Consider the following 13,917-nt stretch of genomic DNA (forward strand, 5'->3'; position numbering starts at 1 on the left):
CCCCCCTTATTTTTCTCCCCGTTTTTCAGATCTCTCTCTGCCGGAAAACAACATACTTCTTAAGTCCTTAAACCCTCGATCTCGCCGGAAACTCTCCTCCGGCCAAAAATCCTTACAAACACTAACATTTTCCGGCCGTTCGCAATTTTGATCTGCGATCTTGACAGCCGGATCAATTTTTCCAATTTCCGGCCGCCGGATTTGTTTTTCCGGTCGATTTTTAGGGTTTTGGGGGGTATTTTGAGAGGGAGAGATGTATAAGAACCAGCTTCAAGAGCTGGCACAAAGGAGTTGCTTTAATCTCCCTTCTTATTCGTGTATAAGAGAAGGACCAGATCATGCGCCGAGATTCAAGTCTTCCGTTAACTTTAACGGCGAGATCTTCGAAAGCCCTAACTTTTGTACAACGTTGAGACAGGCTGAGCACTCAGCGGCTGAGGTGGCGCTCAATTCGCTCTCGAGCAGAGGTCCCTCGCATTCTCTTGCCGCTAGGATTCTGGTAAGAATAATCGATTCTCTGATTTCAGGGTTTTCCCGTTAGGGTTCCGTTTCTCTTCCGTTAGGATTTTTCATTTCTACATTCTTTATGTTCTCTGTTCCGTTTTATCCACCTGAGTTTGATGGTTTTTTCTTTACTTAATTCTGATTTTTGAGTGATTAAAATGCCAAAAAAAAAAAAAAAAAAAGGTAAAAGTGCTAACTTGCACCGTGGGCATGCTAATGTGCGCTGGGATGTTAAGGATCTTCCATACTAAGGTTTACCGAACGGCTCCTGGCTCCCACCCTAATCGCTCGATGCTAATGTGCGCCAGGGGTACATGTACTTATCGTGCGCTTCTCTTCTCAGAGTTTTCATCCTTTCGAACACCGCCGTGATTATTTCCCGGTGCCGATTGTTATTGTGAAATGACTATATTGCCCCTGATCTTTTTTTTTGGAGGGAATGGTTAAAAAAAGGCTAGAATTTGAGGCAAACTGACGAAATTTTGTAGTAATTTAAGAAATGGGAAATCGGGAAGGGTTCTTGGAAGTTGGAAGTATCTCTGAGAAGAAATTTTATATATGTTTTGATTTTATTTATTTATTATTATTACAAAAATGGGGTTTGGACAAAATTATTTTGATTTATTAGGGGGGAACAAGTGGGCTTTTTAGTCATGAGAGATCACGTCGGAGGTTTAAATATTTTTGGGTCTTTTCCCTTGAGCTGTGCCTTTGTTAATTCTGTGGTATTGAAGATGGGTCGTTTTTCAAGGATTTATTAATTTTGTTATTTACGATGGAAACATTTGCATGCAATGACTAATGAAAAATGTTATATTTTTATCTCTGTATTTTTATTTTTTTATTTTGCCATTAAATTTTGGAGGAGTGATACTTGGGGGAGAGTTTTTAGTGGGTGAAAATTGAACATGGCAGGGCCCAACAATGTCTTAAAACTTCTAGAAGAAAGCCCAAATTTTGGTCTTAGTGTGGCCCAGACTCAGCTCCAGGTCGGGCCCATGACTAAAATTCAAGTTCAGTTTTGACCCAGCTTACATTTTCAACCCATTTTTTCAACTAGGGTTCCAAGTTTGTGTGTTTGTGCGTGCATATGTGATGCATGGGCTGGCCCAACCGGGCTATTCGGAGCTGTCAAGGCTTTAGTAGGCCTGGCGGTCCCGAGTAGTCTGAACCCAACTTTCATGTAGGCCCATCCCAACTACATCAACATGACCTTGACCTTTTCATCCAAAGGGTAGATGATTGTAATCTGAAAATCACTGTAGTTGTATAATATAGCTTGGTAATGGTTGGTTAAGAACATATTGAGCTATGTTCCACATTCAAGTCCTTCCATTTAATGGCTAGGCATATTTGATTGGGGTTATTTCTTGGGTTTGTCATCTAGTTTGAGACTCCCCGATCTATGGGTCCAGACGATAATGATATCATGAAGGTGGGCTCCGACCAAGCTTCTCATGTGCTTCTTGTCATAAACACCTCTTATTGGCATAACAATAGATTTTGATGATTATTATAGATGTTTTTTATATTTTGGAAAATGCTCTCTTAGGGATTGATTGGATGCACAATAAAATATTTTTGTGGAAACATTTAATGGCACATACACGAAATGTATTAGGAAAATGATATTGCAACTCACTTTTCTGGTTGCTTCCACCATTTCTTATATACAACTTTTTCACTGGCTCATAGAACTCTTTCTCTTTGGGATTTCCCCCTTCTTAGCTGTCATTATATCAAATCCTTGGCTACAGGAAACTTCCTAGTTGGATGGGAAGCTCGCTTTGGAAGAAAAGTTCTTCTTGCTTCCCAAATTTAGGGAAAGAACGCTTCAAAAACACTTCCCTACGCATTTCTTCTTAATTAAGAGTGCTTCCTATTTAGGTGATTATTTCTTCCTAGTTCCTAGAAGTATATTTTCTCCTTTTGATAATTTTGAAAGAGTGTATTTAAAAAAAATGCATTTAAAACATGAAAACTCAATTTAAGTTTCACATGAAAATTACGTGGATCTTTCTCCAAAAACCTTACATTAAATATGCATGAATAAAACATGTGAAACTGTAATTTCCTAAAATTTGCAACTCTAATTTGTTGCGAAGTCTTCTTTTCTACTTGTAGTCCTTATCTATATTAACCCTTCATCCTTTCTAACATACTACAATCCTCCTCTTTCTATGTACTTCTTGCTCACTTCCAATAAGGCGTCTTACATGGTTAATGTTGACTTTCAATAACGCTTCCCACGAATTTTTCTCTCTTTACGTTCTTTAGAGATGTTTGCTTCCCATATTTTCTCTTTTCTAAACCCTCACTTCTCGGTTTCACTTCTTGCATTGGTTCTCGCACTTGCTTTCCACTCTGGCAACTATGATCAAACCCATTAATAATGTTAGATTTTTCTCTTCTCATTTTATTTGTCACATTAAATCTTTTTGTTTTTAAAATTTGTTTTGTAGTTATATTATCTTCCTGATTATAAATAATGAAAAATTGGAACAAATGCATTTAAGTTAAATATACGATTGCCTTTAGCCAATCAAAGCCATAATATTCTAGTAATGGTATAAAATTTGGCATGTAAATATCTTGATTTAGTCCTCCCTCTTTGAAAGGGAAGGGAATTTTTGCTTACAATATTGGCTATCCATAAAGGAATATAAATATACTGCATGTACAGGACATTCTATGTTACATGTCCATTTGCTATTCTGTGAGTTGCAGAGTTTGCTTCTCTCACGTTGAAGTTTCTCTTGGACAGGATGAGACGGGTGTGTACAAGAATCTGTTACAAGAGATTTCACAAAGAGTTGGAGCAGCATTACCTGTATACAGAACCTGCCGCTCAGGCCTCGGACACCTACCTGTATTCACGTGCATGGTGGAGCTGGCTGGAATCACATTCACGGGCGAGCCGGCCAAGAACAAGAAGCAAGCAGAGAAGAATGCAGCCATGGCCGCATGGTCATCTCTAAAACAACGTAAGAGTTTCCAAATACCTCTGTTGCTATCTTTCATATCAATATTCCTATGGCTAAATGTTTCCTAGGTCTAAATCAAAATGCAATCGTTCTTAGGTCCTTTTTGAACGTTGTCTTCTGGGTTTTCAAAATATTCCTGTCATGCAAAAAGAAGAGGGAAAGTAAGATCATGGACACGGGTGACGCTTTTCCAATCAGGATCAAGCCTTGATTGGTACTGCTTGGAAAAGATTGATTGGCCTGGGCGATGCTTTTCCAATCAGGTTTGGGCCTTGATAGCGCCACTGCCCTGCTGAAAAATCAAAATCTAAAACAGTTCTTTACTTTCTTAGTAAGTCACCATTCAGAAAAAGGTCGTTTTCAGTTTTGACTGAGCAAGTCATTGTAGCTGGGCTTGACTTTGGCCTGAAATGGTGTCTTTTCTGAATTGTAAAAACCCAAATTAATCTTGTCATGGGAGATACCTAAAATATATTCTTCTTTCCTAAAAGGTGCATTTGAATTTATGGGCTCTGTGAAGACCCGAACGAGAAGGAGTAGTTGGTCCTGACTTCAGATTTTCTTTTGAGTGGAGGCAAACTAAATGAATGAGTCCACAGATCATGTTGCAACATGTGTCTTGTTAGTTAGAAAACATATGGTCTGGGACTCTGGGTTATGCTTTTCCAATCAGGTCCAGGCCTTGATAGCACCAGCTGCCCTGCTGAAAAATCAAAACCTGAAACTGTTTAATTTTCTTAATAAGTCACCAATAAAAAAAAAAGTTGTTTTGGTTTTGACTAAGTGGGACATTGTAGTGGTGTCTTGTCTGAATGGTAAATTCCCAAATTCATCTTGCCATGGGGGGGGGGTGAGGGTGGGTTGGGCGCGTGAGTTTAAGCTTCCTTCTCAAAGGGTTGCATTTTAAATTTTATCAGTTTTGTGAAGAAGACCGGCGAGACCATTCAAAAAAAAAAAAGGACCGACGACAGGGAGTGGTTGGCTTTGACTTCAGATTTTCTTTCAAGTGGAGGAACTATGGTATTTGTCGTGACAGACCTATGATATATAGTACCAGTGTAAAAGGCAGAGATATGTCTTAGTAGTTCTTGGACAGCCGTATTGGTTCCGTCCCAATCTCCTTCATACATTGACGCGCATATTATGAATGGAACTGGTCGAGGAGCCATCGTGAACGTATCTCACCAATTGGATTATTGTAGCTGTATACGATCAATGGCTGTAGGTGAACTGTCAAACTAAAATGGCCAATGATTCACATTCAACCGGATAGGGTAGGATCAGTTGGTCAGTAAGATTTTGAACCATGTCCCATCCATCGTGGGCACCTTAAGACCTATTTTAGAGTTCCAGTCTTTGTGCATCTGCGTTCTGTACATTGAGCAGACAACCAAATTCTTATCCGGTTTTTATGCATAAAACATTCTTAAATTAAATAAAAAAGTGGCATAAATAAACTGAACCTTGTCACTTTTTGTTGGGAAAATTGCCTTGTTTCCCACCACCACTTTCCTTTATTGAATAGGATTGTGGGGGTTAGTGGGAAACAAAGTACAAAAAGGGCTCTTATAGGATTTTTTTGGGGGAAACTAAAGAGTAGAGACAAAACGTGCGTGAGTTTTCTCTTGGGGCTTGAGAGAGAGAGAGAGAGAGAGAGAGAGAGAGAGAGAGAGAGAGAGAGAAAGTTCTCTTGGGTTTTATCTCGGGTTCCTCTTGAGTCTTCTTCTTGGTTTTTTCATGGGTTTCTTGTGTACAATCTTCATTGAGAGGACAAGGGAAGGGCCATGATGACACACTCGGTATCTCTCCCAAATCACACTTGTGTATTTCTATGGTTCTCGGCAATCTGACCGATTTTTTTAAAAGTTGGATTGGTTTTAAACGTGGACTGAACTAATGTACCCCCATGTGGACTAAGTAGGTGTCGTGAGTAGTGAGCATACTAGTAATTGTGTCTTCATCACTAAACACGAATTCAATCTCTTGGTCGGGATAGAGAAGTTGAGTGAGACGAACTTTAGCAAATGGAAGGACCACATCCATATTGTATTGGGTTGCCTGGATAGGAATTGAGATTTATCGGAATAGGACTCGAGAATTGCCTGGGTTTATCTCAGAAGGCATATATAGAGAAAGTTCGTAAGAGGTTCAACATGGATGGTGCTCCGCTAGTCCTGCTCATTTGGTTACGGGCGATGTGTTTAGTTATAGTGTCCTAGGAACACACTGAACTAGATGAGAAGAGGAAGATTTCATATGCCTTGGCAATTAGGAGCCTTATGTGTACGTAGGTCTGTACCCGTCCAGATATATCATTTGATGAGATGAGGAAGATTTCATATGCCTCGACAATTAGGAGCCTTATGTATACTTAGGTCTGTACCCGTCCAGATATATCATTTGATGTTGGCATGCTTGGGAGATACCAAAGTAATCTTGTGAATCACTGGAAGGTAGCCAAGAAGATTATACATTATCTACGAGGAACTTTGCATCTTATGCTCACGTTTAGGAGATCTGATTGCCTTGAGGTTATTGGCTACTCTGATTGCAACTTTGTTGGTTATCAGGACACCCACATGCCTGGTCTGGTTACATTTTATACTTGCAGAAGGGACTGTTTTCCAGAGAAGCTTCAAACAGAGAATGGCGACTTCATCTACTATGGAGGCAGAATTTATTGCATGTAATGAGGCTTCGGCCAATGCTTATGGTTGTAGAATTTTGTTTAGGGTCTTGAGGTGATTATTCTGCAGCGTTATTCTTTTTCAAAAACAAGTTTGGATATAGGTTCAAGCATATAGATTTGAGGTCTCTTGCTCTAAGGGAAAGAGTTTAGAATCAATATGTACCTGTTGAGCACATAAGCACAACACTTATGTTGGTAGATCCATTGACTAAGGGCTTGTTACTAAAGCTATTTAGAGAGCATGTAGCGCGCATGGGGGTTGGTTGACACTTTTGATAGCTCTTGTTTGTAGGAGTTTGCATTAGGTATTCAGATATACTAGTGCGATCACATTTGGTTTACTGATTCTGATATTGTGGCAATTTTTTTGCTGCTTAATTTGTTTTTTGTGCACATTATATGGATTGTAATAGGAAGCTCAATGTTTGATTGCAGCTTTGGACATGTTTGCATTTTATGTTTGATTGCAATTTTGGAAATGTTTACTTTTCATGTATATTCATGTTAGTGTGGTTGCTAGTTATATAGCCACGGAGTGTTCTATTTTTTATTTTTTTTAGAAAATTGACATATATATATATATATATATATATATATATATATATATATATATATATATATATATAATCAAGATGTACAAAGATTGGGGACAAGTAGTCCCACCCCATTACATACATCCTGACAGCCAGTGGAGTACCCTCCAATGGCAAAAAACAGGCAAAGAAAAAGAACATCATCAAGAAACCCTTAAAAAGTTCAATTGGTGCCCACGCTGCACCTCCCAAATAAAACACAGAGCTACAATTTCCCCTAATTCCCAAAAAACCAAATGTTAGCACCATTCGAGACTTACACTATCACCAAATCATACCCTCAGACCTTTATAATCCTCATTCCTTCAGTACAATCGTTGGCTAACCATCCACGAATAAGAGAAATCACGAGCAGCGAAGAACCAAAGTTCCTCAAGCACCTCTCGGATATCATTACAATTTCATCCCCTTCATTATAAAAGATGAAAATCCAGGAAAGCAAGATTCTTGTATAAACCCATCACTACTCGCTTGAAGCTTCCACCAAAAACTTTTCATAAGCAAACCATATCATATGCCCTTATAACCCTAAATAAAGAAGAGATTAAACAGAGGAAAATCCTCGAGCAGCGAAGGACCCAAGGTCCCTCAAGCACACTCCATTAATCTCAATTCACATCCACCTCCAGAGTAGGGGCAAAGATTCCCGTCATCAGATCTTTACAACACACGTCAATCTTCAAGAAAGAGAAAAAACATGCACCATCATCCATTAAAACAAAAAAGAAAATCGCCAAAACAAAACATATCAAAACCCAAAAACATTTACAGCCAAAGACCTAAGAAACCCCTATTTCTTAAGAGCCTTAAGCTCCCTGCTTCCTTTGGCCGGTGTTTTTCTTTTCTCCACTGCGTCCCACTTATCAATATCCAGGAGCATCTCCTTTGTCTTCGACACATTCTCCTCAAACCCGACCCCAAAGACTTCCCCATCTTCACCATTTTTCTAAATTCTTCTTGAAAGGCATGTTGTTCCTTGTTCTCTACATCCGCACAGTCCTCCTCCTCCCCCTTCTCAGCTCTATTCATGCAACTCTTGATCTGTCCGCTAAGATCTGCATCCATTGAGTCCCTGGACTGAGCGGTCTCATGGCTGACAATAGTATCCCATTCTTCTTCTCTGGAATCCTTTTCCACTTCCAAGGCCTCCTTTTCTTCGGCTAGGGCTTTTTAAAAGTGTGGGAGTTTATGGAGAGGAACACAGACCTCCTCCAATGATCTTTTGCCAGTGAGGGCTTCGATCTCGTCCTCCTTCCTCTTGGCCTCCAGTAATAGTTTGTTCCATTGGTGCTCCAAGTACGCTTGTGCAATTTCTCCTCGTGTGGCGGAGTGTCGGTGCCTTGATCGCTTATCATGTCCATGCTCTTTAAAAGCAATAGTTTTGTCCACTCCAGTCCCTCTTCCTTTGCTAGTTCACGGAGTGTTCCATTAGATCGTAATGGTTACATGATATTTTTTAGTAATCTGGCTGGACGGAATGTTGTGTTTTGATGAATGATTTATATATCACCTAAAGTTATGATCCTTATGTTAAGACATGATCTTTGCAAGCCAACTAGGAGAATGTTTTGATTTATCCTAAATGTTAAGTGACCTATGCAAAGATCGACGGCCAAGATTAGTGCCAAGCCAAGTCCATCCTGATCGGTTCTAATGGCTTCCAGGGAGTGTTGATGTTGTTTATATTGAAAACCAAATGGACACTTCAGAATAAGGGGGATTTGTCAAAGTCGCCAAGATCCATTGCCGATGTTCCTAGGGTTGGGCCTTCCTTGGGCCATTAAACATTGGGGTGGGCTTTTATTTTGAATTTTTTGATGTTATGACTATAAGAATAGGAAAATGCTTGTTCTTGTAATATCTTGAAATTGAGAATTTATATGGTGTCTGCTCATACATGCATGTAATGGTGGTACAACTAATACTGCCCACGGGGTGGGTGGTGGTTTGGGGTTTTGGAGGGGGGGGGGGGGGGGGGGGCAGTGTTCTAGAAAGCGGCAGCTGACTGACCTCCCAGCGCCTAGGCGTTTTTCATTTTTTTTTAGATATTAATATATTTTCATAATATCTTGCATTTTTTATATAAAATATAAATTCTTGAATACATAATAATCCAAACAATTTTATGCATAAGCACTAAACATTAAATAATAACAAAAAGTCAAAAACATAATAAGAAATTAAGCATAAAGTACTTAATAATTTATGTATTTAACAATACAACACAAATCCATGACAAAAAAAAGCTTAAAATCCAAGCACTTCTTCAGTCTTCACCAATCATTATCCTCTCCCTCCAAGACCAAGACTCTATCTTCATCTGAGCGTTCAAACGCAATCTCCCCATCTACCCCCTCATCCTCTGTCTCATCATCCAATTGAAAATTATGTTCATCAAGTTCTCTTACATTCCTGGGAATGGTACGAGAGGAAGAAAAAGAACTACCACCAACTCTTCTACTCCTCCGAGGTTCTAAAGCATCATCTGCTCCTGTTGCCTCTCCAACCACTCTCCAAGTAAGTCCCGAACCGGGGTAGACTTCATCTTCTTCTTCTTCGTCACCACCATCCACTATCCATCCTTGAGCCTTACTAGCTTCATTCGCTAGTAACACATCTCCTCCTCGTTCTTTCATCCTTTTCTTCTCATTGAGGAGCTTAGCATTGAATTGAACATAAACAAGATTGTTCAATCTTGAAGCATCTAGCCTATTCCTCTTCTTTGTATGAATCTAAAAAAAGAAAATGCAAGTATTAGTATATTAGTAGCAAAACTTTTAATCTTTAAAATTTTCTTTAAACTATTTTTAACACTTACCCTATTCCACTTCTACGTTTTTCTTTAAACTATTTAGCATCTAGCCTATTCCTCTTCTGCGTTTTTTTCCGCGGGCCGCCCAGGCCGCCTTTTAGAACACTGGAAGAGGGAGGGGGGGGGGGGGTTCAGATTACTTGCAGGTACGCCGAAAACCATATCAGAACTCCTTGAAAACATAGAAAAAACAATTTTAGGTATTTCATTTTTTTATCTTCCATATCAAAACTCCTTGAAAACATAGAAAAAACAATTTTATGTCTTTCATTTTTTTCCTTGTGGATTGATGGGTAGAGGATTAAACATTTTGCAATCAAATAACTATGGCTGTCCCTGGGCTCACTCAGGGACCAATACTGGTTTGATGTTAGCTAACTGGTCCCCGGTTTGTCCCTGACTTGAGTTCTGTCACTCAACTTCATTGCCGGTTTGGGTTTTTGATGGAAGTGCTATAGTATCGTAACTATCTTGGTTAAGGATCATTGAAACATTTGCATGTAATTCCATACTGGAAATTAGACTTACTTGCTTATGTTAAAGTGTGAAATTATGGGCAAGACACTGGAACTTTTATGAATCTTTTCATAAACAGAATTGCTTATCCTTTTTGCCAGTGTTAAATAAATACTGTATTTAATTTATCGTTAGGTATGCTTGCTCAGAACCCTTCATTAATTTTGGTGGTACTTGCTCTGCCCAAGCCTGGCCCATTAGATTGTCTATTTCAACCAAGTTTTTTATGTATAAAAAGACTGATACTTGACCTCTGACATACATTTTCTGGCCAGTGGCACAAGAATCTGTGAGCTCTTCCTCAGAGACAGAGAACATCGATGAGCAAGAACAGATCACCATTGCCAGAGCTCTGTTAAAATACCGCTTGCAGGAAAAGCTGGCATTGGCAACTGCAAATTCACCACATGCACTGCCATTTCCGAAGGCAATCCCAATGCATGATCAAAAGCTATCCATCTCGCAACCGTCCCAAGTCACTGGATCCAAAATCCTACCTTTAATCCGTCCCAAAACGACTCCAAGGAACAGGCCCATGTCTCCGATCATGAATGAAGGCCCCCCATCGGCATCACCCTTCTTACTTACTGGGTCCCGTCCGCAGAAGTTCCCGGCCGCCGGAGCAACACCATATGTACCGGTCCGGCATTACCGACCCCCATACCATGCAATGGCTCCACCTGTGACGATAAGGACGGCAGTGCCAGTTTACTCGGCCCCACCACTCCCACCACCCCCTGGCCGACAAGCTCATGTGATGGGGCCCGGTCTGCGAATTGCACCGCCGGTTCGTATAAGACCTGCGATTCCAGTTTTTGCTGCTCCAGCTCCAGTGGCATTGATAGACGGGCCACCAATGATTCTGCCCCCTCCTCCTCCTTCAGTGAGGCCATCTGTTCGGATAGAGGAGATTGGGAGTGCAAGTGGGCTGCAAGAATCGGTGATACAGAACGTGAAACAGCTCAAGCTATGAGGTTAGGAGGATTTGAATCCTCAAGAAACTGATAATTTTCTCATATTTTTGTCTCTGTTTTTGGTTTGTTATTTGCCTTCTCTTCTTTATCATTGTTTTTACATTGTCTTGGGTTATAGTTATACAGTAGTGATTCTCAGTCATTGGCAAATTCAAAATGCAGGTTTAATTACTAGGGGCACTGGCATTCAAAATGCTGTTATCCATGGATTCTCGAATGCCGGTGCCAAACAGGATCATTGGATTTTGCATTCAGGGTGAAACTTGGGCTGACCTAGCCTGAAAGTACAAGTGTATGACGCAACCTTGGGCTGGGTTTGGAGCTTAGCATGAGCTTGATTTCAGGCCATACTTAAAATTTGGTTGGGCTTTGGCTTATGGGTTTACTTTGCAGCTTCTCTTTATATTGTGTTGGCATCTGGTTTATGGCCTTTTCTTGCTGTCCTCTTTAAAATTGGGTTGGGCTTTGGCTTCCATTTTTACTTCCAGCCCACCCCCTTTTCCAGTATTTCCACCTCCTCTTGTTTTTCTTTTCCTAAATATTGGTGTCATATTCGCATCTTTTGGTTTGCCTTTTCCAAAAATATAGTCGTTTTCAGAAAAGATAAACAAAAGGGCAATGGAAGTGCTTAGAAGGCAGGTGAAAATATCATTTTGGCCCTGTTCGTTTCAGATTTATGTTTCTTTCTTTTGAAGTTAACTTTTATTGATAATGAAAGCCCAATGCATCAAAATGGGGACAAGATGTTCCCAAAAGAAATGTAAGAGTACAATTATAGTGAGCTTGATCCTCCTCCTAAGGGGATGAATTGCCCAATTCGATCAGAGAGACACAACGGATGTCAGATAGACAGATTTATGTTTCTTTGTACATGGAGGTATCACTACTAACACCCCACACACAAGCTGCTGCTTCTTTTTTTCCCCTAAAGTAAACCATTTTCATTCCCACAAAAACTCAAACTTACAACCAAGGGAACAACCTGTCCCCATAAGAGAATAAGCCAAGGCAAAAATACAATAAAAGGGCCGGGCCACACAAAACAAAACCAAAATCCAGATCCCATATGAAGAGGGGTTGAGAGGACATGGAGTAATTAATTATCACACCCCCGCTTGAGGAAGGCATTGGAAACTTCCACTCTGGCCTTCACACCCTCCTTCACCAAAACATCTGCATTCATATTGGCCGATTGTCTTAAATGTTGGATTTGAGGGCTGATAATTAGCACCAAATCCTGCATCTCAGCAGTAACACAGTCAAGCTATAAGCCCAAGCCAACACATTCGATGAATCCCCTTCAATGATAAGAGAGCCCAAGTTATGGGTTGAGTACCACCTTAGGCCATAAAGCAATGCCCCAGCTTCAGCTTCAGCTTCATTCGCATCCCAAAAACCCGCCGATCCAGAAACAGACATTAATACTACGTCCAAAGAATTACGAATCAAGCCACCAATACCGGCACGACCCTCGTTGCGGATCGAACTTCCATCAAAATTTAATTTGACCCAACCCATTTGGGAGAGATTTTATCTTTTCTTTTCTTTTCTATTAAAACCGACTGCTAGTTTTTGAAAATGGTGTTAACACGCACTCACAAGCTAAGATGAAGTTATAGAAATTGATAGTTTGTCTACCAAGAAATGGTGTTCCCCATTACTCATTTCCATAGTGAATATCCATACAGCTTGATCCTCAAATGGAAAGAACATGGTAGAACTTGAAACATTGTAACATCTTATGCTTATCTTCCAAGAAAAACATCCCGATATATCTACCAAAATCCTCAATGAATACATCATGACATTGAAATATAGACGTAGATGAAGTAGGACCCCCCACACATCACTATGGCTGAGACCAAGAGGTTCTTTAGAATAAATAATCAACATCCCCGATTATTTTGGGTCTGTTATTAAAAGTACATATTTTCCTCGAGGAATGATAGAATGAAGGGCGCACTTGCAAAAATCAGCTCCAAGGGCGCCCCTATTGGTTGATTTATGCAAAGTACAGTAGCGAAAAAGTGTAATGCGCCTAAAAAAGTGGAAAATGTGTTGACTTTTCATAAATGAACGTGGGCTTTTTTAATGTGATTTTTTTTAGCGTAAGCGGCTTTCGCACCTCAATGAGGCTAGTGTCACGGGAAAACAGTTCAAACAGTTCAGGACACAATCAGTATTAAAATCCAAACATACCTTGTCTCGTTGCGTCTTGAGAAGTAGTCATTTATAGCACCTTTGGTTGCCACTCCTGGTTAAGGGGGTTGGTTGGCCAAACTCTATAGGAAGAGTTGGCGATTTGCTCATGAGTTGCAAGAGGACTTGCTTGTGCATCTGACGCACATAGCAAGAAATCATACTTCAACTCGTAGGCATGCCCTAAGGGAGCTTTGGGTGTGGAATGCGAGCTATCCACAAGGATGCTCCAGTTTCTTTAGTCGAGGATGGGGGCCAAAGACGGTGCATGTTGGGTTGGGTTCCCACAAGCATTGCGCGTACGGACCGGTGCAAGTGGCTAGCTATACTGTTTGCCTCCTGCACCGCGGTACGCCTTGTGGGCTGTCCAATCTCTGGGCCTTCCATGAGTTCGTGCCGGGGTGACCCTGGTTGCCCTTGCGAGGTGTACACCTTGCGGATCAGTCCATGGGGCATCTTGCTCCTTGGATGATCAAGCCCCATACTCAATGGACTGATCAAGGGGTGTGCTTGGCGGATTTGTGCGTGGCATCGTCATGCCTCATACTCAATGGACTTTGCATTGGGCCCCAAGGCCTTATGTTCGATGTACTCGTGATGCATGCTGATCATAAGTGTGGGTATTTAGAAGCGCATGTCAAGATCT

General features: G+C 40.6%; 1 protein-coding gene across 1 annotated transcript; it reads left to right on the plus strand.

Annotated features, from left to right (window-relative positions):
• On the plus strand, nt 1-11,214 carry LOC143890056 (double-stranded RNA-binding protein 6-like). Its single transcript, XM_077394597.1, has 3 exons — nt 1-499; nt 3,269-3,488; nt 10,374-11,214. Exons 1-3 carry the CDS (start codon nt 254-256, stop codon nt 11,069-11,071), a joined length of 1,164 nt encoding a protein of 387 aa, XP_077250712.1. The 5' UTR covers nt 1-253; the 3' UTR covers nt 11,072-11,214.
• Nucleotides 11,215-13,917: the final 2,703 nt, after the last annotated feature.

This window comes from Tasmannia lanceolata, unplaced genomic scaffold (genome assembly GCF_043159265.1).
Source record: "Tasmannia lanceolata isolate RefF3 unplaced genomic scaffold, GAP_Taslan_0.1 ptg000013l, whole genome shotgun sequence".
NCBI lineage: Eukaryota > Viridiplantae > Streptophyta > Magnoliopsida > Canellales > Winteraceae > Tasmannia > Tasmannia lanceolata.